Below are 27,031 nucleotides of genomic sequence, written 5' to 3' on the forward strand. Positions count from 1 at the left end.
CATGTTTCATTCAATTTGAATTCAATGGTCATGTAATGTAACGTACTACATGGGCTGAAAAGTCTCGGGTCTAACATATAGATGGCGCTAGTCTTATTGCATTCACCGCTTTCTCAGTTAGTATTAACCATCAAAAGAAATTTGTTGAAATTTCAGGATAGTCTACTAATAAGTTTGTGAGATATTGTGCTGAGAGTGACACTACTTTTGAAATTTTCAAAACAATGGATCAAAAACAATTTCGTAATTTAATTATACACAGCTTCTTGATGAAGATGAATACCGTTCAAGCAAAGTAATGGCTTGAAAAGTGTTATAAAGACTGACCTCCATCAGAAACAACAATCAAACGTTGGTTTTCTGACTTCAAACGTGGTCGTAGAGACACCGATGCAGAATGCGGTGGACGTCCAATTGAGGCAGTAACACCAGAAAACATGAGAAGAATCCACAAAATTGTTTTGAATGATTGAATGGTGAAGTTGTGTGAGTTAGCTAACATTGTAAAGATATCAAAAGAACGTGTTGGCATCATATTGCATGAGCATTTGGCTATGAGACAGCTCTGTTCGAATTGAGTTTCGCGCGAGCTCACTGTTGACCAAAAACAAGGCCTTAATAATTCTGAGCAGTGTTTGGCCATGTGTAAACATAACAAATTGAAATTTTTGCATCGATATGTGACGATTGATGAAACATACATCCGTTACTTCACTTCAGAATCAAAACGATCCTCATCTGAGAGGTGAGCAACTGCTAAACCTCGTCCAAAGCGCCCGAAAGCACAACAATCAACTGGAAAGATGATGGCCTCGATATTTTGAAATGTGCTTGGTAAATATTACATTGAATATTACAGTGGATGTTACATATCGTTATTGTAGTGTTTGATGGCCGGAATTGCAAAGAAACGATCGCACATGGCGATAAAAAACATTTTGTTTCAGCAAGACAACGCACCGTGTCACAAGTCTACCAAAACAATGACAAAACTACATGAATTGAACTTCGAATTGCTCCCACATCCACCATATTCGACAGATTTGTCTCCCAGCGACTACTGGCTGTTTACAGACCTCCAAAAATGCCCACGAGTAAAAAATTTCACTCAAATGAAATAGTTAGTACTGAAACTGAGGCCTATTTTGAGTCAAAAGATAAATCGTCCTACAAAACTGATATTGAAATATAAGAGCGGCGCTGGAATGATGGTGTGGCTCTTGATGGAGATTATGTTGATTAATGAAGCCAATTTTGATTGAGAAAATACGCGTTTTTTTTTCTCAGGCCCAGGACTTTTCAGTTTATGACAGCTACAAAAACCCTAGTGGTTAATTCGCTCATTTCGAAATAAAAAATAGTGTAAGGATTAATATAAGAATGTAGGCTTTCACGGCTGGAGGCAATGTTTCGGTTTTGCCGTAGTCTTCTTTGGTTATAATCTCCAAATGTTTCGACTGCAACTGCGGCAGTCATCTTCAGTGGCGTGGCCGAATTACTTTTCTTGATGTGTCAACTGAAACTGAATCTTTCATTTCTGCCATGTTATTTATTGTGCTAATTTTTCGCGCACTTTCTGTAATGGCGGATGTCGCGCGTACTTCCAGCACGATTTGGTAGATTTGGCGCTTTCCAATGCTGTGTGCCAGAACTTTGATAAATATGTTCTCTCTTCCTTTCTGTTGTAGTTCTCTTGGTATTTGTGTATTTAGATGCCATAGAAAAACATGCATTGTTCGATGGAGAACACAAGATCCTTTTCGGAAATATCGGGAGGCTGGCAACGTCGAATCATTATTCAATAAAAATGTATTTAGAAGCCTTTGGAATACGCAATCACCAAGAGAACTCTAACAAAAACGAAGAGAGAAAATATCTACCAAAGATCTGGCACACCGCATTGAAAGGCGCCAATACGAAGTCATCTCACCCAAACCGCGCTGGAAGTACGCCCACATGCGCCATTACAGAAAGTGCGCGAAAAATCAGCACTATGAATGTCGTGGCAGAAATGAGAGTCCCAGTTTCACTTGATACGTTAAGAAGAGTAATTCAACCACGCCACTGTATATGACTACCGCAGTTGCAGTTAAAACGTTTGAAAATTGTTACCAAAGAAGACTACGGCAAATCCCGGAAACCAACCACAACATTGACGCCAGCCGTGAAAGCATACATTCCTATATTACCTTTTTTCATTTTGAACCTGACTACAGTAATGGTTATCAATAAATGTCCAATAAAATATTCCGATATAATCTATTCTTTATTATCTTCACTATCAACAATTTCATGTGATCCCTTATTACATATCTTCAGAAAAATCATTTCCATAACCCAGGTGGAGCAGATCAGGAAATTGGCAACAGCATAAAAATATATAATCATGGGATCACTTTTGGTTATGTCCTTCACGTACCCTAAAAAAAATCATAACAGATTATTTTTTTTATAAGTGATACCCCTTTTATTGATACATACATATTAGGTATATGTAAGAACTCAACGAAAAATAAATAATAATTGCACAAAGAAACTTTCCCTTAGTTATCTTGAATCTTTTTTTTTCATAAAAGAACAAGAGCGATTTCGGTGAAATTGGTAACACGTGTGAATCGTTGTATTTGTGGACAACTACGTCACTGTATTTCCTATGATGTCAGTGCTTTCATCTCTTCATTGATTTTTCGGAAATTCATAGATTTTCCACCGATATTGTACACTATTTTTATGGGACAAAACGTTGTGGATAATTATATATAAAAATCTGGTGTTGATTCTAATGAAAATACGTTTTTTCTGAAATAATTCCAATGACAACTTGGCTGACGTTGGGTGACATTCAAGATTTTGGACGATACAAGAAAGTCACATAGGAATTAAAAGACTCCGATCACGATAAATCATACTAATTTGATCTATATTAGATGACGAAAGAAGAAAAACAATCAGCTCTTAAAGCATAATGTTCAATATGTGGAAAAATTTTCAAAATACGAGGATTGAAAATCCAAATACGGAAAGTTCATTCTAAATAATAATAATAATAATAATAATAATACGTCTTTATTCACCATAAAAATACAAATGGAATAGACAAAAATAAAATAGAACAGAATACAGGAACAAAAACAAAGAAAAAAAAAACTTCCAGTATATGGTGAATAGGTGGAGTATCAGCCAAGGCTGTTTTTCAACTCAACCTGGGAGAAACTATAGATAAATAATATGAACACAAGTCGAGTTAACAATATCAAAAAATTTTAGTTATTGCTTTATTTTAGAAAATGCATTTTAGAAATGCCAAGGTCGGGAACGGGCAAGAGGCTAATGAGATAAATAAGTCTTCAGTCTTTTTTTAAAGTTTACGATGGTGTATGATCGAAATTCGCAGGGTAGTTGATTGTAATATTTGGGTGCATTATACGAGAAGCAGCGGGTGAAGATGGAAGATTTGTGTTTGGGGATGACTAGAACTGAACTGTTCCTTGTAGTAAAGCTGTTAATCGTAGAGAATGTTTTAAGCTTCTTCAGTAAGTAATCAGGTTGTCGAGTTATCAAAACTTTATGTGTGTTGGTAAGAAGGTGTAGAGTTCTAAGTTTCCCAACATTTAACCATCCTGATTCTTGCATTGCTGGGGATATATGGTCATATATCCGAATACCAAACGAGAAACGTAGACAGCTATTCTGAATACGCTGTAGTCGGAGAGTATCCGATTGTTTCAAAGCAGGTCCATAAATACTATCGCAATAGGAAATTTTTGACATAATCAGAGACTCGCATAGTCTGAGTTTTAAGTTTGTGTTGAGCAAATCACGATTAGGAAAAAGCTGTCTGAGAACGTTATAAGAAGATTGGTTCAGATAGCTGACATGTTTAGTAAAGCGGAGATCCAGGTCAAACCACAATCCTAAATTTTTTATCTCGTCCACGGAGGGAAGTATATCGGTTTCGATGCGAACTTGAAAGGTAGAGTTGGTAAGCTCTCTGTTCTTCTTAGCTCCGAACATCATTATTGCGGATTTGTCTGAATTGAGCTTGAGCTTATGGGCAGTAGAAATGTCAAAGATGGCTTGGAGATCGTTATTAATATGCGACAGAGCAGATGTAGACTCGCCTGGCGAAAAAGAGAAATATAACTGCGTGTCGTCTGCATAGTGATGTGATCAATTGATACTACAAGTTCCTATGAGAACTCCAATCACGATAATAATTTCGATGAAGAATCTGACCCTGAGAAGAAATATACATACTATTAAACGTATTCTGAAGGCTGAAAGGTTACTCTCTGAAATCACTCACAAAATTAATTAACGAATGTGTATCCAGGAATTCTTTCACTGTTTGGAAAAATTTGCTCAAGTTTTCTTATAAAAGTTTCAGTATTCAGAGAACTAAAGATAACCGAAAAATTTCAATCACCACAATATTGAAGAAACACTTGAATTGTTTCACTAATAACATTACAAAATCGACTAATTGTTATGCCAAAATTTCTGATAAACATATAAATCATAATGACATCCTCAAAAAACTCTCGAAAGGATTTCTCTGTTCTACTGATAGTCCTGTTGAATTTGATGCTGCAACATTGGAAGAATTACAAAATAAACATCCTTCTTCTGAAAGTTTATACAATTCTGGACAGTATACAATTTCTCATAGTCCTCTGGAAGTTACAAGCGTAGTTGTTCTCAGAGGAGTGAGATCTCTTCGCAACGGTTCTTGTGGAGGTCTTGATCAATTGCTACCGTTCCATATTCAAGATATGCAAAACTATAGTTCCGGTAGTTGTGGCGAACATCTTTTGAATTCTTTAACGAACCTTTGCAATATGCTTCTTTCTGGAAAGGTCAATCAAGATGTACGTCCTATTTTATAAGGTGCTCCTTTATATGCTTTGAAGAAAAAGACTGGCGGTTTACGTCCTATAGCTGTTAGAAATTTTTATCGAAGTTTAGTAGCGAAACTTGCTTATTTCAATCTATGAGAAAGTCTTGGAAATCTATTTCGTCCTCAACAATTTGAATTTGAAATGAATAGTGATTGCGAGGCACTAGCCCATGCTGCACGATGTTATATTAATCAAAACCCTAATCCAGTTGAAAACGTTTTTCTGAAACTCGACTTCAAGAATGCATTCAATACTATAGACAAGAATTTCATGTTACATTCGGGGGCTAACGCCATACCAGATATATACCCTTTCATTAAACAATGTTACAGTGAACCTTCTTTCTTAATATTTGGTAACGAAATTATAATGTTCGAACAAGGAGTACAGTAGGGAGATCCACTTGGACCACTATTGTTTCGTTTTTCTATCCATCATATTGTAACTAAAATATCCACTGAATTCAACTGCTGATATCTGGATGATGGTTCAATGGGTGACAAAGCAAATGTGGTATTAGATAATGTTTGTAACACAATAAGTCATTCGAAAGATCTGACACTTGAGCTGAATTTCAAGAAATGCGAACTCATTTTTCTGGAATGACAAGACCCTAACATTATCGATCAATTCAACCTAATATCTCCTGGTATACGAAAGATAGAAAAACCCAACTAGTTTCTTCTTATTGTCCCATTATCTGACGATACCTCAAAATATTGTTTGGAAGAAAAATAACAATCACTTTGTGTCATGTCAGAACGTTTATCTATTTTACCAACACATGTCGCATTCCATTTATTGAAGAATTCATTAGCCCTTCCAGAATTATCGTATAATTTGAGGTGTAGCCTTAATTGGCATCAAGAACAGGAATTACAAAATATCGATGACGAATTAAGAAGGATACTGGAACTCATCACTAATAACCGTTTTGAAGACGAAACTTGGTTACAGCCATCACTTTCAGTTTCTAGAGGGAGATTAGGGATTCGTTCAGTAACTTTTATCGCTTTGCCGTCATTTTTGTCCTCAATTCGCAATGTTTCCAATCTGATAGAATTCATCTTACAATGCCCAAAGCCAATATCTGATTATGTTTTTGATCGGAGCAAATCTCTTTGGGAATCTAGAACTAGCCAAACAATGAAAATTGAAGAAATGAAAAACCAGAGGGCATGGGATAAACCATTACAAGATCAAGCAACTAGTATTTTACTGAAGACAGCTTCTGAGACTTTAAAAAATAAGGCTCGTCTTCTCGCAGTTACTGTGAAAGAATCTGGTGCTTGATTAAATGCTGTTCCTGTAGCATCACTTGGGACTCTATTGGATAACGACTCTTTCATACGTTTGTTTGAAGGTGATTGACAATGTTTCGTGATGAATTTCACTAGTTCGGACTTCCATTGTCTACTATATAAAATGATTTGAAATCCCTGAAACAAGTAAAAAAGAATAATTAAAAAAGAATAGTTGAAAATAACAATTATATTAAGCAACAATAAACCTGAAATGAAATGATAGTGAAATAACCTACAAGTAAAAATATAATAATGGAATAAATAAAAAAATAAAAATTGAAGGAATGAAAAAAGAAGAACTAACGTAACCTGGAATCTCTACACTTTTTATTTTTTTTATTATTTTCTACTTTTTTCATTCCTTCAATTTTTATTTTTTTATTTATTCAATTATTATATTTTTACTTGTAGGTTATTTCACTATCACTTCATTTCAGGTTTATTGTTGCTTAATATAATTGTTATTTTCAACTATTCTTTTTTAATTATTCTTTTTTACTTGTTTCAGGGATTTCAAATCATTTTATATAGTAGACAATGGAAGTCCGAACTAGTGAAACGACTCTTTCATACTTGCCATTGGATTTCGACGAGTTTATTTTATAGCTTTCCCAGAGAGGAACCAAAACAATTTATCAATTTTTCACCTTCCTCGACAATATCTTCACCGGCAGCAGGAGGTTGTATATTAATGATGATCTTGAAGTAATTTCGAATTGGGGTGAAAGTAATCAGGTTCGATTCAATGCCACAAAAACCCAGGTATTGGTCCTCTTCAAACCGGATCTAATAATGTCAAGACAGACAATTCCTCTTTCTGCTTCGAAGAGTTTGTTGGAGGTTAAAATGGACACCAATATGTCTTGGCACAATCATGTCGCTGGAATTGCAAAAGCCGCTTCTCAAAAGCTTGGAACACTGTTCCGAACCAGAAAACTATACACGCCTCAGCCACTTTTGATGCTTTATAAAGCTCAGATATTGTTCTCATGTATGGAGCTCCGCCCCTAAGCATATACCCTGAAGCTGCTGGATTCCATCCAAAAAGAGCCATACGCCTGACTGGAGACGCGAACATCACCTGCAATCTTGATAGTCTGGAACATCGAAGAAAGGTTGGAGATTTGTCTCTCTTCTTAGATACTTTCGACCACTGTGTGTTCAACACTTTTGTAAATCTGGTGCATTTGTGGATGAATCAGGTACTCATGGGTTAGGCTGCCGTTTAAGCGTTGGTCGTTTATCTCTTCATTGTGCAATTGATGATCTTATCAAAAGGGCTTCAACTTCAGCAAAAATTCCTGCAATTTAGAACCCATAAGCACAAGTCGAGATGACGGAAAACGTCCAGATGGTATGACACTTGTTCCATGGAAAATCTGTTATTTGGCACTTTACTTGCGTAGATTCATTAGCAACTTGCCATCTTCCTGCTACTTCTGCGAAAGCAGGTGCTGCCGTCTCTTTAGGAGAAAGTTCCAAACTGCGGAAATATCAGAATTTTGGAAATAAATAGATCTTTCGCCCAATAGCTGTTGAAACTTTTGGTGTTTTTGGCTCTGAAGCCTTATCTTTCATCAATTAAATTGGAAAAAAAGTAACCGATGAAACCCAGGAATCAAGAGACACAACTTTTCCCATTCAAAAAATTAGTAACGCCATCCAAAGAGGACGTGCTGCTTCGTTTTTTGGTACTCTTCCTGATTCCAAAAAAACTTGATGAAATTCACATGTTTCCTGAAAACCAATTTTATAAAGAAAAGAGAGGTAATAACAAACCACTTTATGGAATTGAAACGAAAGCAAATGGAAAAAATACTTCTTCTCAGCTAAATTCTGAAATGGGTTTCAAAGATATTTTGAATTGTTCAGTGATAAATTCTCCAGTCAAACCCTTGGGTTGCAGCATCTGCAGTGATATCATCCAAAGTGGTGTGAAAGTATTCGATCCAGGAGCATACTGGTCCAAATCAAATTTTTTTTTTACTTTTCAAATCACTGAAACCACACCAATGTTGGTCTAAGGTGAAGACGAAATAATTCTCCGTCTTTAAACAGATAATGTGAAAAATTTCCGAAGGAAAGAGGAAAGGAATCGAGTCAGAAATAAATATTTATTGGAAATTGTCGTAATGAACTATAGAAAGGAAAATGGGAAATGAAACATTATGTGTCCCGTCTGCATAATTTTTTGTTTTTTTTTATGTTTGTGGTAGGTCGTTGAAACAGAATGAGACATTCGCTATATAGACAGAGTAGGGTTTTTCATCGACCTATTTTGGGTATTTGTAACCTTCCACAATCTGAAAAATATAAAAATTATAATGGAGAACTTTATACAAGTGTAGAAGGGCAAACTTTTTTGTTTACCCCGAACGAAATATTCTATTTATCAGTAACTTGCCATCAAAAAAATTGACAAGAAACAATACAATACTTATCTTTACGTATCGGAGGCCAAAATCTGCCTTCGTCTTCAGAAATGGACAAAAAAAATTCTAAGATATTGGCAGTTATTCCTTTTTGATTATTTATTTCTTTACTTCTTCGACAGATGTCGAAGAAGTTCTCCATTATGATTTTTATATTTTTCAGATTGTGGAAGTTAACAAATACCCAAGAAAGGTCGATAAAAAACTGATTTTCCTTCACAAAAAATGACTTTCGTTGGGTTCTTTTGAATACCAACTCAATAAACTAAGAAAATTTATTTCTAGCCAGCTAGAGTTGTGTGATCGAACGGGGTCTCACACTCATCATCCCGGAACCAGGATGAGCCAACTATAGCTCTTTCTTATGTGTCCTGAATAAAATTCTATTCGGAACTTCATCAAATCATAAAATCCTATACTATACCTACTACAGTCCACTTATCTAATGAAGCTACATTATGTTTCTTCCACTTGTATTTGTAACTAACGTTATTGCAGTTTCGTCCAATAAGAACATTATCAAACGAATACAATAAACTATGGAAAGCAGCAGCGATAGTGAGTTTGAAAATGTGACTCGCGAAATTTTCGATGCAGCTGCTGCTACAGCATAATTATTGCCAAAAAATTAAAGTCCAGGTATGAGAACGTTTATGATTCATTCTCGGAATGTAATTCTGGTTTATATGGCGCAAAAATCTGAAACTGTCAAGTCCTCTACCTTGTGGAGCATGTACTCTATGTTGAAAAGTACCATTTTAGTGTAGAAACATGTGAATATAGTCACTTTTCCAAAGGTTATCGCATTCCTTTGAAGCGAGAATGTTAGTTATGAAATAAAAAAAAAAAACTTCAACAGCAAGCAGATCAACAAATCTATTAGGAAAGCAAAGAATGAAACATATCGTATGTGGAAGGGGTAGCAACAATTTTTGGATTAGCCGGTGCGTATGGACGGGAGGAACTAACAAACGACAAGAAAGACATGTTGCTTGTTATAATTTGGCAAAAAACGTGCTGTTGTATAGACGATATTTATCTTCACGGCCATCTTATACTCCACATGACAAATTATTGGTGAAATACAAAAACAAAAAATGTTCGATTCAACCAGTTGGTTCTTGAATTTAGAATTCTAAAAATTACACAGGCCATATCATTCGTTTAATTCAAGCGACTTCACTTGTTGATTATGGCAGAAACATCACAAATTTGAAGCGACACGGAGGCTGTGAGTTCACCAATATCGCTAAAGGATATATAGACAATTCACTCACAAGCAAAATTAAAATTGCCAAGACCATTTAAAAATTATCAAATGAAAACAATCAATGTGAAATGGAAACTTTATAATCTTGTTCTGTTTCAAACAAATTGAATTCTTCCAAAAATAGCAGTTGATCTGATTCTCATTATAAATAAGAATTTGAATGTTTCTGTTAGTACCTCGTATTGTCTGTTCGAATTTCAATACAGGGCGTTTCAACGAAAACTTGATTCCCACTGTAAGTCAGAAACGGACGTGTAATCGAAAATTTCAAAGAGCACATCAATTTTTATTTCTAGGGATATTATTTCTGATATGGGAATCATACCCGAAACTTCACTTCCCTGCGGTCAGCAACTACCTCCCCTATTTTTTCATTGCAGGGGGGGGGTCGAGTGATACATCATTTGAAAGGTCTTTTGTCCCTTTATTAATTCTGTGATTTTTTCAGGAATTGTTCCATTTGTTATTGAGAAAATCAACAAAAGTAACATCAATGTCAACACAATCAACAGATAAAGTGTTCAAAATGACCTCCACCTAGTTCCATACAATAATACAGTCTACTTTCGAAAGCGTTCCTTACATTATTGAAGATGTCAGAAGTCAGAAATCGGCATTCCCGCCCGAACAATTCTCTGTCGCAGGTCTTCTAGATTTGAAAAATGTATTTAATTAGTAGTAAACGTTTTGGAATGGACGACCCTGTTAGTTTTTTCTGCACTGGTAGTTCTTGTTGAACCCAGTTGTCGCAGAACATAAAGTAGATAGTTGGCCATTGTCACTTCTTCACCAATTATTATTCAGTCATCCTTGTTCACTGTGTTCCAACATGGTTCATTCTTCTGAAGAGAGAATAGAAATTGTTGAAACCTATTATCGAAATAATGAATGTGCTAAAGCTGCTGCAAGAAATTTTAATACGAATCATCCAAACCACAACGTGAGCCATCAATACGTTAAACAGTCAATGGATAAGTTTCAAACTTCAGGTTCCATTCACAACAGAAAACATGAGTCTATCCTGCCAGAAATGACGAAGTTGAAGTTGCAGTTTCAGGACATGTACAAATGGATAATCGACAATCTATCAGACAAGTAGTTAGAGCATCTGGTGTATCAGCTACTAGTGTTTTTCGGATTTTGAAAGCCTACAAATTCCATTCTTTCAAAATAAGGCTAATTCAGGAATTGAACGAAGAAGGTCCTAATCGCCGACTTCAGTTTTGTGAGGTGTTCAGCGAGATATTGACCAATAACCCAAACTTATTATACAATACATGTTTTTCAGACGAAAGTTTTTTCATGTTGAATGGTGAAGTGAATAGACATAATTGTCGTTACTGGAGCGATGTGAATCCTCATTTGGTGATGGAAACACATTCTCAAACTCCACAAAAATTGAGTGTAGATCCTATGATTACAAAAATTTTAGAAAATGATGACAATTCAGTAGAAAATGAAATAAAATTTCAGCAGTATGGTGCACCCCCACATTTTGATGCTCGGGAGTTTTGGACGAACGTTTTCCAATGCGTTGGATCGGCAGAAGAGGCAGAAGAGGTCCGGACAACCTACAAACCGCACAAAACGATATCCAGTTGGCTGCCCAGACCGAAAGAGAGAATTTCCCTAGAAAACCAAGGAGTATATAGCATCACATGCGAGGACTGTGGTCAACAATATATCGGTCAGACCAACAGACGTATATCTGCCAGAACCCAGGAGCACAAAAACTCGATAAGAACAAAACAAACCTCCTCTGCCCTCTTTCAATACCATCTACAAACAGGTCACAAGATTAATTTTGAGTCCACAAAACAGATAGCACAGGTGCAACTGAAACCACAAATGTGCGGTTGGCTCCTGTTGGTGACTCCATGCATTTGTATTTCTATCTTTTGGTAACCAAGTGTTGCCCATCCTTACACTTGGCTGCACCATACTGATGATGGGCCAAAAGCCCGAAACACGTGTCTATGGTTTGCCACTTTCTTGAGTGCTTTGTCCGATATTAACTTCTGTTTCTATATCAAGATACTCAATAACTTTCATATTCGTATAATTTCCTGGACCCGGATGGCACGCATGTAGCTATAGCTGCCTCCGTGGTGATTTTGATAGTTTTCTTGTAAACACAAGATCTATCAACTGAAACCACAAATGTGCGGTTGGCTCCTGCTGGTGGCTCCGTGCATTTGTATTTCTATCTTTTGGTAACCAAGTGTTGCCCATCCTTACACTTTTCTGCACCATACTGATGATGGGCCAAAAGCCCGAAACACGTGTCTATGGTTTGCCACTTTCTTGAGTGCTATGTCCGATATCCTATGTCCTTCTGTTTCTATATCAAGACACTCAGTAACTTTCATATTCGTATGTATATATATATATATATATATATATATATATATATATATATATATATATATATATATATATATATATATATATATACATATAGAAAGAGATTTTATCGAGTGTGTATGATACAAATCAAGAATGAAATAATTCGTGGACACAACACTCAAAAAATAGGGGCAAACCGCGGACACGTGTTTCTGGCTATTGGCCTCATCAGCGCGGTGCAGCCAAGTGTAAAGATGGGCAACACTTGTTTGCCGAAAGCAGGAAACAACACATACGCACGGAGTCAACAACAGAAGCCAACCGCACATTTGTGGTTCCAGTTAGAAGACCTAGAATTCCTAGGCTACATCTAATATGACCACGTAGGCAGCTATAGCTACCTGCGTGACATCCGGGTCTAGAATATAAATACAGATAGAGATTTTATCGAGTGTGTATGATACAAATCAAGAATGAAATAATTCGTGGACACAACACTCAACAAATAGGGGCAAACCGCGGACACGTGTTTCTGGCTATTGGCCTCATCAGCGCGGTGCAGTCGAGTGTAAAGGTGGGCAACACTTGTTTGCCGAAAGCAGGCTTCTGTTGTTGACTCCGTGCGTATGTGTTGTTTCCTGCTTTCGGCAAACAAGTGTTGCCCATCTTTACACTTGGCTGCACAGCGCTGATGAGGCCAATAGCCAGAAACACATGTCCGCGGTTCCATTCTTGATATACAATACATATACAAATATATATATATATATATATATATATATATATATATATATATATATATATATATATATTATATGTATATGTATATATATATAAAGGGCATAAAACCAGTTTATTGTTATGGGTGAATGAGAAACACTGAAAAGTATTTTCGAATATCACGAAAGGATTAGCAATTGTATTTCGAGGGTAAAAACGATTATTCTTTCGAACGAGTCTCTCTGATATATTGATATATGTTCATGGGTGCCTACGCAAAAAAAGGTAGAAAAGATGTTTTTTATTCGTTTTGTTTTGAGATTTTCCTGAAAATACCATACTTACTGGTAATTGGTCCAAATATCAATCCAAGACAACCAGTCAGAAACATATATAAAGAGTAAGCCGTGGAAAAATCATTCTTATACATTTCGGATATCACTAGTGGAAGAGGCGTTTCTATAAAGCCTCTCGTCAATCCTACCAGGCCAATAGTTATCATTTTCCATGTGTAACCTTCGCCAAGTACAAAAGCTGAAAAAAAAATGTGTTTGCATATCATCTTATAACAAGTTTTTCATTAACTTCCCGGAAATGAACGAGTTGGATGTTGTAGGTGAATGCAATATTATCATTGATAACATTTTCTTCAGTTCAAATACTCAGTAGAGGGTGGTCCCAGAAGTACATGACCCATCAAAAAGAAATTATTTTTGTGAAACATGTACTCATTTCTCCACATAATCTCTTTGCAGATGTATAGGTTCACTTTTTATAGCGACTTTCAATAAGTTCGATACTGTTTTTATAATAAGAACTGGTTTGTTCTTCAAAATAGCCATTAACTGCCTACATCATCGCTGGAAAATCTTTCACCATTGAATTATTTTATCAAATATGAGAACAAAAAATAATCCAAAGGGTCTTGCGCAAGCCAAGTACCCGATTTAGGATATATTTTCAATACCTTAGCTCCTTAGCAGATTGCTCAAACTACTGAACACGTAATCATAACATATAGCCTAATAGAATATCTTTTAAAAAGTATATTATCACATGTAATTTTTTTGAAAGAAAAACTATCACATTGAGGATATTGAAATGAGTGCTGTCTATTATACAATGTCACCATTAAAGTGCGCACCATATGGGAAACTTTTTTTTCGAAAAGTTTCAATCAAGTTCTACTTCGACACTTGTTTGTACTTCAAATTTAACTTAAAATGATGTGGCCAACTGCGACCCACTGACGTTCAGTGTTTGTCAAATTCAACTTTTTTTTTGAAAAAAATTGAAAAAGTGCATTTCTAGATCGAATTTAACAAAAAGTTACTTGAAAAAGTTATGTCTACGGCAATTTTATATCCATATGCCAAATTTCATGCAACTAGGATGAAGTTAACGTTTTTTTTTTATTTTTGACAGATATCCCCTTTATTTTAAAAAACAAGTTTGGTTTATTATCATCAATTCATGTATACATAACAAACTCATCATGGAGTTCAACTTTTCTGATACATTTTCACTCATACGGATATTTTCAGAGAGAAATTAAAAATTTGCTATAAAAATTTTAACATGACTGGTGCAAAGTTTCAATCACTTGGCTATTTTCTTAAACAAACCTTTGATTTCAAAAAAGCAGAGGCAACTAAAAAAAATGCAAACAATTCAGATAGAAGTATTATTATTATTATGAATTTCAAACAACAATAATATTATAGAAAATACAAATGGGTACAAAAAATTACTTATTGATCTAAATGAGGTTGTCAAGCACTTATAGCCTACATTTCAGTATGTCGTCCTCCACGTTCAATACAAATTATGGTCCTTCTACTGACATCTGTAACTGCATTTTTAATAAATCGGGGATTTATATTTGCACAACACTCGCGAATGGTATTTCCAGATGTTGTATGTCAGTAAATGGTCTACTTCGGTATACTTTTTGTTTCAGGTAACCCCATGAAAAAAAGTCTAAAGGCGTCAAGTCGGGTGATCTAGGTGGCCAATAATGTTCCCAGTTACGTCCAATAACTTTGCCTCTGAACATTTGACGGAGGGACTGTTTTACAGCAACCGTGTGATGTATTGGTGCGCCATCAAGCTGATACCATAGGTCGTATTTAATATTTAAAGGCATATTATCTAAAACTTCACTAACCTCATTATTTAAAAGGTTGAGATATAACCGACGGATGATAAATTTTCCCTAAAGAAAAATGGCCCAATTATTTGGTCGTTAAGTATCCCACACCATACATCAGTTTTAAAGGAATACTGGTCACCACATTCAACTGTGAAATTGGGATTTTCTTGGGCCCACCATCGGCAATTTTGAGAACTTAACGTTCCATTTGAAGAGAACGTTGCCTCATCTGTCCATAAAATTTTATACGGAAACTTTACATTTTCTTCTCTCTCTCCTTGAAACCAGAATGAAAACCCCAAATGGACATCAAAATCTCTTTCTTCTAATGTGTTAATAAATTTTGGCTTGTAAGGCCAAACTTTATTCTTTAATGAAATTTTTCCAACACTTTCTCTCTTGTAATCAGTATTTTTTATAATATCGGTGTTTGTCCGTGTTCAATAACTTTTAAACAAATGTTAAGTTGGGCCTCCTCATCATATTTACTTGGAGTGTGCTTTTTCTTAAATTGATTTGCTACGGATCCTGTTTCTCTGAATTTCGACATTATCCTTGACACAGTAGTATGTTGAACATTTTTTCCTGGATGCCGTTCATTAAAAATGTTAGCTACTTGCCGGTAGGGTGTATTCTCACCACATATTAAAACTATTTCTATTCTTTCCTGAAGAGACAACATTATTGCAACAATAACTGTTAAAAATTTGACAAGTAAATCAACAACTTGACACTACCATAGCATGCATTTTGTTTGTCATGACCTACTTAAAAATTTTATTCAACGTTATTAAGCATCCTTACCGCCCTAGTTAGTGTTTATAAATAATCTGTAAATACTGAATATTGAAATTTTAATGTAATTTCAACTCTACTAATTTTATTAATACCTATTGCAGTTTTTGAGTTGTGTCTGCTTTTTCAAAATTGAAGGTACTAACGTTTGTTTAAGAAAATATCCAAGTGATTGAAACTTTTCGAAAAAAAAGTTTCCCATATGGTGCGCACTTTAATGGTGACACTGTATATAACGTATTTCAAAATATGCCTTGAAATTTCATTCATCTGGTACTTTTGATTAGCACCGCATGAATTGAAAGGAGTAAATCTGACTAACATTATCAAAAATATAACTGAATTCTCACTTACCAACCCGAAAAACCGATATGATGAAAGTGGCAACCAGGAATGTCATTCTGTTATTGATGGTATGAAAATAACTGATAAATGAATAAGTTATTCGGGAGATGAGGTCGAAGCCAAAGTACACCATAACTATCATGCCAACATCGGATGATCTGAAATTTGAATTGCTCAATAGGATTCCGACAATGATAGTGAAATTGAAGTCGGAATTGTAAGATACTGCCAAACCAACAACCATGTTTACATATCTGATATCGAAAAATAACCTCAGGCCCATGGTGTCTCTGAAAAAAAAAAAAAAACGGAAATTAACCAGTCGTGATGAGAAAATATGATATCAGAGGACGGTAGCCTGGTGGGTTGACTAGGGTGGTTTGCTCGACTCACTCAATCAACTGCCTTGTGAACCGGTGGTTCGAACCGCAGGGCCGGATGATCAATTTTTACTTCCTATCGTCCAACCCGTGTTGGAAATCACAAGTTGAAAGGTAAGACATCGTTAGTCCTTATCTCGTACAAGTTTCGACTTTTGAGAGTTGTCGATTGTAGGGGAGTGACAGCTGGTTAACGGAAAAACATATTTCAGCATATTTTAATTTTATCAACGCAGTTTTACAGATGCGTCATCAATGCCTGACGCAATAAAACATACAAGTTCTGTTAAAAAATAGGGCGAATTTTAATTTTTCCCAAAAAAATATTCATTTATTCATCAATTTCCATTTTGTCCCTTCGAAAGTATTCACCCTCAGACATAATACACCTGTGATACCGTTTATTCCAATCCTTGAAGCAGTTCTGATATAAACTTTTTGGTATGCCCTTGAGCTCTCTCAGCGATTCGATTTTTATCTCCTCAATCGTAGCAAAACGCCATCCTTCCATGGGTCTCTTCGAACTTATGAACAGGAAAAAGTCGCAGGGAGCCAAATCTGGTGAATACGGTGGCTGACGTATGATTATGGTGTTTTTTTCAAAAATTAGGTGTAGTTTTTGAAATTACTATGGATCTTCACCAAGTAACGGCCGAATCAATCAGAAGATTACGGTGTTGTTGGTCGGAAAATCACGAAATGCAATGTCAAGTGGGCAGGTGCATTATCGTGTAATGCAAAAGTCATGATTTGTTTTTCCACAATACCGAACGTTTTCTCCGTACTGCTTCTCGCAAACGGCGCATAACTTCAAGATTTTACTTCTTGTTCACCGTACGACCATGTGGTTTACGGGAAAACATATTTTCATTTCAACAACGAAGTTGCGTCATCATTACCTGACGCTTCAAAATATATACAACTTCTGTTGAAAAAATTTGGTGAATTTTAATTTTTCCCGAAAAATATTCATTTATTCATCAATTTTTATTTTGTCCCTTCGAAAGTAAACTCCGTCAGATATAATACACCTGTGATGTCGTTTTTTCCAATCCTTGAAGCAGTTCTGATATGCACTTTTTGGTATGTCCTTGAGCTCTCTCAGCGATTCGGTTTTTATCTCCCCAATCGTCGTAAAATGACATCCTTTCATAGGTCTCTTCGAACTTATGTACAGGAAAAAGTCGCAGGTGGCCAAATCTGGTAAATACGGTGGCTGACGTATGATTACGGTGTTGTTGGTTGAAAAATTATGAACATGCAATGTCGAGTGAGCAGGTGCCTTATCGTGTGATGCAAAAGTCATCAATTGTTTAATCCACAATGCCTAACGTTTCTTCCGTAACTGTTTCTCGCAAACGACGCATAACTTCAAGACCATGCGGCAAGAACTCTTGATGTACCACGCCAACGTTGTCGAAGAAAACAGTGAGCAAAATATTGACATTTGATAAAACTTGGCGTTTTTTTTTTGGTCTTGTCTCAACTGGGCTCTTTCATTGGGACGATTTTACTTTGGTTTCGATGTCATATCTATATACCCATGATTCGTCACCAGTTATGACCCTTTTAAAAAATCTGCATCGCTGTTGTCGTCATTCAACAATTCTCAAGCGATGCTTATGCGATGAATTTTTGAGTGGAAATTCAGCAATTTTGGAGCAAGCTTCGCTACCACACGCTTCATGCCCAGAATTTTCGAAAAAATTGCATGTTAGCGTGAGCCAACGGATATGCCGACATTCTCAGCAACTTTTATAATAGTGATTCGACGATTGTCCACAACAATTTTCTTCACTTTCTCAAAATTTGTATCGGTTGTTGATGTGCTTAGGTGAGTGTCGTCATTCACATCTTCTCGACTTTCTGTGAAAAGCTTTACCTCTTGTAAACTTTTTTTGACTCGGAATGAATCGCCGTATGCCACTTCCAACATTTCTTTTTCTTTCACAAAATTTAATACAAATTTTCTGATCCATTTTGTCGATAGCGGAAAATCCCCGAACACGCAAAACATTTCTAATTTTTATGCCTCTCACCAACAAACTGAACATGCTTGAAACGAGTGTACCAATTAAAAAAAAAATTGCTAATCGAATGTAGATAGCACGCGAAATTTGAACATTCACCTTATTTTTTGAACAGAACTCGTGCTTTAGTGTAACATCGTCTGTTCTAAACAAATATTCATTTTCACAACTGATGAATTCCGTGCATTTTATAGTTCGCTGTGAGTGAATTGTATATTGCAGTTGTGAGTTTCAACCTCAAAATAGTGTTGCACGTACTGGAATTTTCACCAGATATGGGAGCTGGGATATATATATGAAATATAATATATTTACTGACCAATTTTACACAATTGACCAGAAACCGTGACAAAGAGCTACTTTTCATCGAATTTCGTATATGAGAGGATTTTTTTATCAAAAAGTTAGGTTGGGTTATTTGAAGTGGATACCAAGTTTTGTTTTCGACTTATTTCACATACCTACACAAATTGATGACGCATATTCATTATCTATACAGTGGAAGTTTGAAGTTATACTGGTGTCGAAATAACATTATTTGCAAGCAAGGAACAGTTTCTTAGCTGAATGAAGTTATGCAGGGTGTAACAGAAATGTAGATAAATTGAACCACATATTCTAGGGTCGAAAATAACTCAGATATAACTCACTCCAATGCAAATGGGCACACAACAAAAGTTACAGCCCTTGAAGAGTACAAAATGAAAATAAATTTTTTCCAATATTTCATGAACTGTCGTGACATTTTCTAATGAAAAAAGATCCATGGCTCCTTTATTATAGGAAACCACGGAATCTTTTCAGCCCATAAAATTTCTGATGGAGTATTGAACCCTGAAACCCCTCTAAACTTTTTATGTATCACAACTGAATTAGTATCGTGACACCATTGGTTTAATACATTAGTTTTTATTTTTTTTTTTCGTAATGCGATTTCTATTGAAAATTGCTTCATTGGTAAATGGAATAAGAACATTGTAATTGATATTCCGATTATTATCCGTTGTAACGAAGTTACTAATTTCCTCTATGGTATGTCAGGTAGAAGCAGCTTTCATTATTTTGTATTCATATTATTGCTCCGTTGTTTATTTGACCCCATGAATACCTTTCTCTACTGTCACCGCTCCCAAACTGCGTCGCCGATGTGATTTGAAAATCATACGTTATTTGGTAATACACCGTACCAGAGCCCTTCACAGGACACCACGTATAACATTATTTCAAATAATCTAGAGAGCATCTAGAGTTTGAGTTCCAGCTTGGTTCATTATCTTGGATGCTAGCTAGAAATCCGATCAATCACCGAACCGCCTAGGGGCAGGAATAGACTGTTAGCCAAAAAGTAAGTGGAGTACAGGAAGAAAAGGGTGAGATAAAAGGTAGTGGTTCTCAGTTTATATGGTATTTCGACAATTAATTGACTGTTTTATTTTATATAAAAGGACGTGTGAGGAACATCCTTCATATAACATCATACCGAGTGGACAATTATATTCTATGAGTTGTCATTGACTATTTTATTTTGAAGAAGAAGGCCGTTTGCTGAACACCGAATACCGCCGTGAATTATTTTGTATACTGATTTCATTTTACACGAGCCATGTGATAAATACCCCACATTTTTGAATAATTATTATATGTTTCATACCGGGTGTACCACTATATGGTTATTAGAATTTGTCGAGGGCCGTGTGCCAAACACCTCTTATGTTGATATTACCGTATGTTGCTAGTTTATCTATCAATCTGTTTTGAACTGAGAATCACGAATCCTCATGTCAGAGATTTGAATGAGCTTAGAACTTGTGCTTGCGCACCGTTTGCCGTAGTGTTCTAACTGTCTGTCCCCTAGTCGATACTCGGCATGATGAATGCGTAATCTTTTTCCGCTGTTGCTTCCGCCTGTAAAAGTAGTAATAGATCGTTTTTTTCTTAGTATTACTAATTATAAATGTATAACCCATATTAATTTGTTGACGGAAATTCATTTACGTTTGATTTATTTGTTTTATTTTACTTCTTACTGAAAGCAGCAGGTACCCATGATTCGAAACCAGGATGGCAATTAAACCCTGCCGTACTGGCCACACTTAATTTAGTCGATACCATAGTGACCCCTGGTATATAACTTCCTTCACTGACACTGCCCGGAGCACGTGGAGCACATCACGCTGAAAGCTGGCGCCCGAGGCAATCCGTGACCTGAATTCGGCGTCGAAATGACCCGTAACGCGTAAAGAGCTGTAATAACGGCCATTAGTGTAATAACGGCCATTGCGAGAGTAACATAAAATATTATTTCATTCATTGAGATCGAGGTCGATCACCCGTTTCTTCGGTGTCGATATTTTTCCAGTTGAAAAAGCGCTGAATTACTTTATGACTGTCGAACCTTCGAGCGTCGTTGTGGTCATGTTAAAATTTACTTAGACTAAATAAATAAATGTATTGCATCCTGCCGATGATCATACATTCGGGAAGGTTGAAAAAACGCTGATATGAGGTTTTGTGGATAGCGTAGCTTAGGCGAGGGCTTGGGAGTTTGTTACGAGACAGATAGAAAAGGTCTCATCCCTCAGCCTTTGAGGCTGAGGGTGGTGGCCTGAATAGGGGAGATATTTTGTTTCTAAGCGCGTGGGGCAAAATTTAAGTAAAAACGATAGTGAAATCTTAAGCCAGTATGGGGTACAGGGGAGTTTAAATTAAAAGTGTTGGTGTAGAAGATACACCGGGTCAACGACCTCACACACACAAACCACACAAAGAGGCGTTATGTAAGTGTTTGTTATTTTTTTCTACTAACCAGTTGATATTTAGAGAGAGTTCACATAATATTTTATCTGAGTCCACTTCCTATTTACAAAGAGGTTACACATTGTGGGGTTCCTAGTGCTGGTAGTTAAGCTATAGTACAATTACAAAAAAAAATGGTGAAAATTTGAAGTTATACACCACTCTCCCTGAAGTAAAAGTAAAACTTAAAGTATTTTGTACCGAGTTGGTATGTTTATAGTTGTTTAAGAGTTTGAATTAAATAGTAAATAGCACAGTAAACATTTGCGGCGAATGATTTGTTGTATTTTCTCTTGTTTTATTGCAATTCAACATTTTTTATGTAAGATTTTACACGTTTTTTTTTATTATTTTGTCCATAGAGTCGTATTCTACTTATTATACTTTATATTTGAAACTTTGGACTTTCATTTTCTCTTGGACTGAGAAAAATACCATCCTAGTAGAGTAATATGAAGTTAAGAGAACACAAACAAATAAGAGATCTTTTGTCAATCTATCGAGAACAGAATAGTGAGTGAAAAGCATTTCAATTAAGATTAAAATTCAGTTCTGGAACCACACAATGAGAGAGAATATATATAAGTATACCAAATGATCAGATTTAAAAAAGACCGGCCTGCGTGCGATCGGCACGAACTCTACAGCTTTTTCGGACCTGCCTTGATATTCAAAATTTGATGCGGAGAAATCTGCATCTGGTGACAGCGCTGCTAAAATTCATTTCAGAAAATAAATGAAGGAGAAACGAGCTAGAAAGCTCCTATACTCGAAACTTTGAAACCTTCAGTTTCTTTCGTTTTCTCTTGTCCTGAGAAGAGGACCATATTATTACAGAGCGTTACAAACTTGACGCCCGAGCAGGGATCGATTTTATGGTATACAGAGGCCCTTGGTTACCGGAAATTGAGTATAACCGGTTAGAAGGAGAAACAATTATTCCGGGGAGTTATACCAAACTGTCATCCCGACAGATTCTCAAACTGGCCCTGCGATACCTTGTTCAGTAAGTTTTTCAGTAAGCAGTAGCGATTTCCACCACCCATTCATTGATTGGAAGTACCGTAGCCAAGATAGGAGCCGACGGGAGAGCTAGTAAGTACCTAACGGTGGAATCAAGAACATGTATGTTCTCTAAGTGCCTAAAAAGATGTCGAGAGATAAATCTGGAGCAGTGGAGGAACCAGCCAGCAAAACAGGGAGTACCGCCGACCAGAATCCTCCAGCAGAAAGCGGTCTGGCCGACACCCGAGTCGAGTAAATATACCTGCTGAGGAAAGACGAGCTCGATGCCGAACTGACAAAGTTCCAACTCGCGACCACTGGAACCGTAGACGAGAAACGTCGGCGTCCGGTCAAGTTCATACGGGAGGGTCGAGCTCCACCTGCTCCGACTATGATGACACCGTTCGTACTTTCAACCATGTCTGCAGGTACGACCGTTACCGCCACGACACCGGCCATCACAGTGACGAGTACCGGTGGACAAACCCTACCAAGCCTTCCCCATGGGACGTTGGTGGAAAGCCAGTCTAACCAGCCCATGCCTGGTGCTTCACTCAGTCCTCTGAGGTCCAAAGGCCGGCAGATATCTTTCGATGGAATCCGAAACCCCGCCACCTTCCTCGAAAGGCTAGGAGAAATTTGTGCTTTCCAGTGCATACTTTCAGACCGTCTTCTGCAAGCGATGCCCAAGCTGCTGCAAGGAAGGCCTGCCTTACGATTCAGAAATAACCGATCACGATGGCCTGACTGGCAAGCCTTCTGCACCGCCTTCCAGAAGTTCTCGATGAGGTACTTAGTCAACTACCTCATCGACTTGAAAGTGGCTATCAGTAGAAAGGTGTAACAACTGCAGGAGGAGTCCTCACAGTACATCACCGATCTGCAGACCCTCATTCGCCGCCACGGAGAAATTACATCAGAATAGGGGTTGAACTGGCTCTACAAAAACCTGCATCCAGAGTTTCGAAAACAGATCCATGAGACCAACTTCACGGACGTCCAAGAATTTGCTGAGGTCACCCGATAATACGAACTACTCCGCTCCGAAATTGATCATGCTCCTAGAGTGAAATCGTTCCCTCGCACCAGGACGAAGCAAGTGACAGCAATAAGACCGTTTCCGCATACCGCTACCTACCAGACGTCTCTCACACCTGCCACTGGAGGAACGACACCTGCATCTACAAGTCGAGCCAGACTAACAACACTACGCCGCTATCGATCCGACGTGAGAGAAGAGAACAAGAGTGTTGGCGATGTGAGCAGACTGAACATTTTAGGAACCAGTGTCGAGTAACCTCCAGAATTTTCTGTTCGAGATACAAGAGAGATGGAGTAATGTCTCGTGACTGTCCAAGCCCACGGGCCTTATAACTGCTAGGGCGCTGCAATAACCTGATGCATGTGCAGCGAAGCCCCCATGATGCCTGTGACACCGTTATCCCGGCCCGTGAGAACAAACGCCCCCAGGACATCACCGACCGCCACGGAGACTACCGCCTCCATATTCGAGTCAATGTTCTTGATAAACAACGTTGTAGCTCTGATTGATACCGGCGCTATGATCTCCTATGTGGGAGACAGAATTGCTAGATAATGGGAAATGCTGGGAGTACCGAAAACTCTAACAACTGCAAGTTCAGCCCGTCTGGCTAATGGAGAAACCGTCATAGTTCCAACAATATACCGAGTAGAGATACAGTTTAACAACCACCGCTTTGAGGAAACGTGTGAACACTTATGTGGACTCTCCTCTGGTATGGTCATAGGAATGGACATCTTTCGGAAGAGACAGTTCAGCCTAGTTTTAGCAAGTGGTAGAGTCTTTGTGAATCACCGCCCAGTGGCCATGTGAACTAGGTCCGCCCCTTGTTTCCCTATCGGAGTCACCGAGCCAAGGCGACTCTCACAGAAGAGGAGGAGATCGACTTCAATAAAACAACGTTACCAGCCGCAGAACACGAGGATGCAGGAAGTGATAAATCAGGAGGTTGATAGAATGTTAGCAAAAGGGACTATAGAACCATCACAGAGACCATGATGCTCGCCTGTCGTCATCGTGCGAAAGAAAGATGGCAAACCCAGGTTCTGCATTGACTTCCAGGAAGTCAACTCCGTTTCTACTGGCAAGCGCTACTGGCAAGTAGCGCTGTCAGAAAATAGCAAAACATCTACTGTGTTCACCGTTCCCGGCAGAGGATTATATCAGTTCCGCGTCATGTCATTTGGCCTACATGCCGTCCCCGTCACATTCCAACGCCTTATGGACAGAATTATCGGACCTGAGACGGATCCTCATTGCTTAGCGTACTCAAATGATATTATTGTGTTGAAAGCACTTTCGAAGAACCTGGTGACTTCGGAAGGTATTCGTACGCATCCGAAGTAGCTTTCATCATAGAACTAGCCGCCTCATCCACCGTACGGAGTCTCAGACGTTTTCTAGAGATGGCCTCATGGAACAGGCGGTTTGTACCAGCCTCCTCCGAAGTGGCTGCCCCGCTGCACCGTCTCTTGAAGAAGAACTATCGCTTGCGATGGGAAGCAGACCAAGAAAAGGCTTTCCAAAAGCTCAAATCGTGTCTAACAAAAGCACCAGTGTTCACTTGCCCGAACTTCGACAAACCGTTCACTTTGCAGACCGACGCATCTGATCAAGAATTAGGCGCCGTTCTGACTCAGTCCATTGATGGAGAGGAGTATGTCATCGCATACGCCAGCAGGTCCCTAACTTTCATCGAACCGTAACCGAAAAGGAGTGCTTGCCTAGAGTTTGGGGAATCGAGAAAATGCGCCTGTCACTTCGTTGGCTTCATTTCATTAAGAGCCCCGCTTCCCGGCTTGCTCGATGGATTATGTTTTTACAGCATTATGATTTTGAAGTTAAATACCGACGGAGTGAACTGTAGCCGACTCTTTGTGTAGAGAGCCACGAGCAGATTCTGAAGATGTTATCGAAGAACTAGCTGCTGTTGAATCTTCGGCAGGATGCTCCTGGCATGAGAAATAGAAGGAGGAGGTACAGCGATCTTCTGAAGCATTCCCTGACTACTGCATCTGAGAGGACCGATTATACCGATATTTCTGGAACTCCAATGATTTGACGAAGCCAGAATTAGCCAATCCATGTAAACTTTGTGTCCCGAAGACTCGACATGCACAGAGAAATGCATGACGCTCCAACCACCGGTCACATGAGTAAAGCCAAAACGATTGCAAGAATTAAAACTCGCTACTTTAAGCTCGAAATGTTCCGTGATATCGCCAATTATGTCCGCAGCTGTAATTCCTGTCAAAGATTCAAATCATCACGGATGAAACCACCGGTAAGATGCAGCCGTCACCAAATTACCGTTTCTGAGAGTGTGCCGGTATCGATCTAGTGGGCCCTTTATCCCGGTCTTCAAAGGGAAATACATGGCTGGTGGTAATTTAAGACCAATTTACGAAGTGAGAACATGTCGACTGAACAGCAAAGCCACTGCTGAGGCCGTCTCCCAGTCGCTTCACGAAAATATATTTACTCGTTACGAATATCCAAAGATAGCAACAAAAGAACCCAATTCACTGGCCGTCTGTTCGATGACTCGCTGAAAGAACTAGGTCATCGTCGCACTCCAATGTATACCCCGCAAGCTAACCCCGTTATCAGTACAACATTCAAATACAAAGTCTACAGGAGACCTTTGAACTAGATCGTATAAACCTTGCCAAGGCCTTCACCACACAGAGTCATCCACTATAACCTCAGACGCAGAGAATGGCGATGCCATATCGGAAATTCTGTTATCCGCCGAGAAAGGTGCTCCGCGAAACTTGCCCCGAAATATTCCGGTCCGTATACCGTAACCCATGTTCTCATACCGGTGGTGTATAACCTCAAAAGCCCAACTGGCGAACGGATCTTGCGAGTTCATAACAGAGACCTACGCCCAGCTCACCCGCCTGATGGAGACTTCCCAAAATGCTGACTTTCCATTCTTTGTAGGGACCTCGCAAGGGATCTGGCCCGTTCCAGTGGCTCTACAAGACACTCGTTCCATGTCACTCATCAGCCCTTCCCCGTCCATACCCGTCGGTGAGATATCCCTTCCGCCATCTCCCCCCAGATCACCGAAAATAAACCGTTCCCCTCCCACAAGGTTCTATCCCTTAAAAAGTAGCAGCCCCCTGTTTCCCAATTATCGTACCTAATCTTCTGATTGACCGGATACCGCCTCCCCCTCCTTATACTCCGACAGAAACTCATCCGCCCTCATGGATGAAGGATATGTCCCATTTTCGGTCGGCACAGAAACTCATGGTAACGGCCACGGTACCCCAAACCGGCCCCATCTCCGGAATAACCACTGGTAAGCCGAGACAACCCGTGGTTATCACCATCGACGCTCTACTGAAAGCGATACGGGAGACACCCGGAAGTAAGAGAGGCTCTAAGTGCCCTTCAATCACCCGACCGTCCAACAGGCCGATATCACAGGCGGCTAGTAGGATCGGATGAATCCTCTTGTCGAGTATGGCTTCCACCTGGGTGTTGAGGTGCCCCACTCAAGCTACA

The 27,031-nt window shown here is 38.3% G+C and overlaps 1 protein-coding gene across 3 annotated transcripts in view; it reads right to left on the reverse strand.

Annotated features, from left to right (window-relative positions):
* Positions 1-2,253: 2,253 nt before the first annotated feature.
* Positions 2,254-27,031, reverse strand: part of LOC111511680 (monocarboxylate transporter 14) — a 63,454-nt gene continuing 38,676 nt past the window's right edge. For 2 of the 3 annotated variants that reach the window (XM_074186118.1, XM_074186117.1), the window contains exons 6-8: positions 16,272-16,552; positions 13,316-13,504; positions 2,254-2,420 (exon numbers count right to left, since the gene is read on the reverse strand). In XM_074186118.1, the coding sequence (XP_074042219.1) occupies positions 2,260-2,420; positions 13,316-13,504; positions 16,272-16,552 (631 nt within the window). In that variant the 3' untranslated portion in view covers positions 2,254-2,259. The remainder of the gene's footprint in view (positions 2,421-13,315; positions 13,505-16,271; positions 16,553-27,031) is intronic. The other variant, XM_074186119.1, reaches the window with a different exon arrangement.

This window comes from Leptinotarsa decemlineata, unplaced genomic scaffold (genome assembly GCF_025532065.1).
Source record: "Leptinotarsa decemlineata unplaced genomic scaffold, Ldec_3_MD MMD2_tig00078422_RagTag_RagTag, whole genome shotgun sequence".
In the NCBI taxonomy this organism is placed as follows: Eukaryota; Metazoa; Arthropoda; class Insecta; order Coleoptera; family Chrysomelidae; genus Leptinotarsa; species Leptinotarsa decemlineata.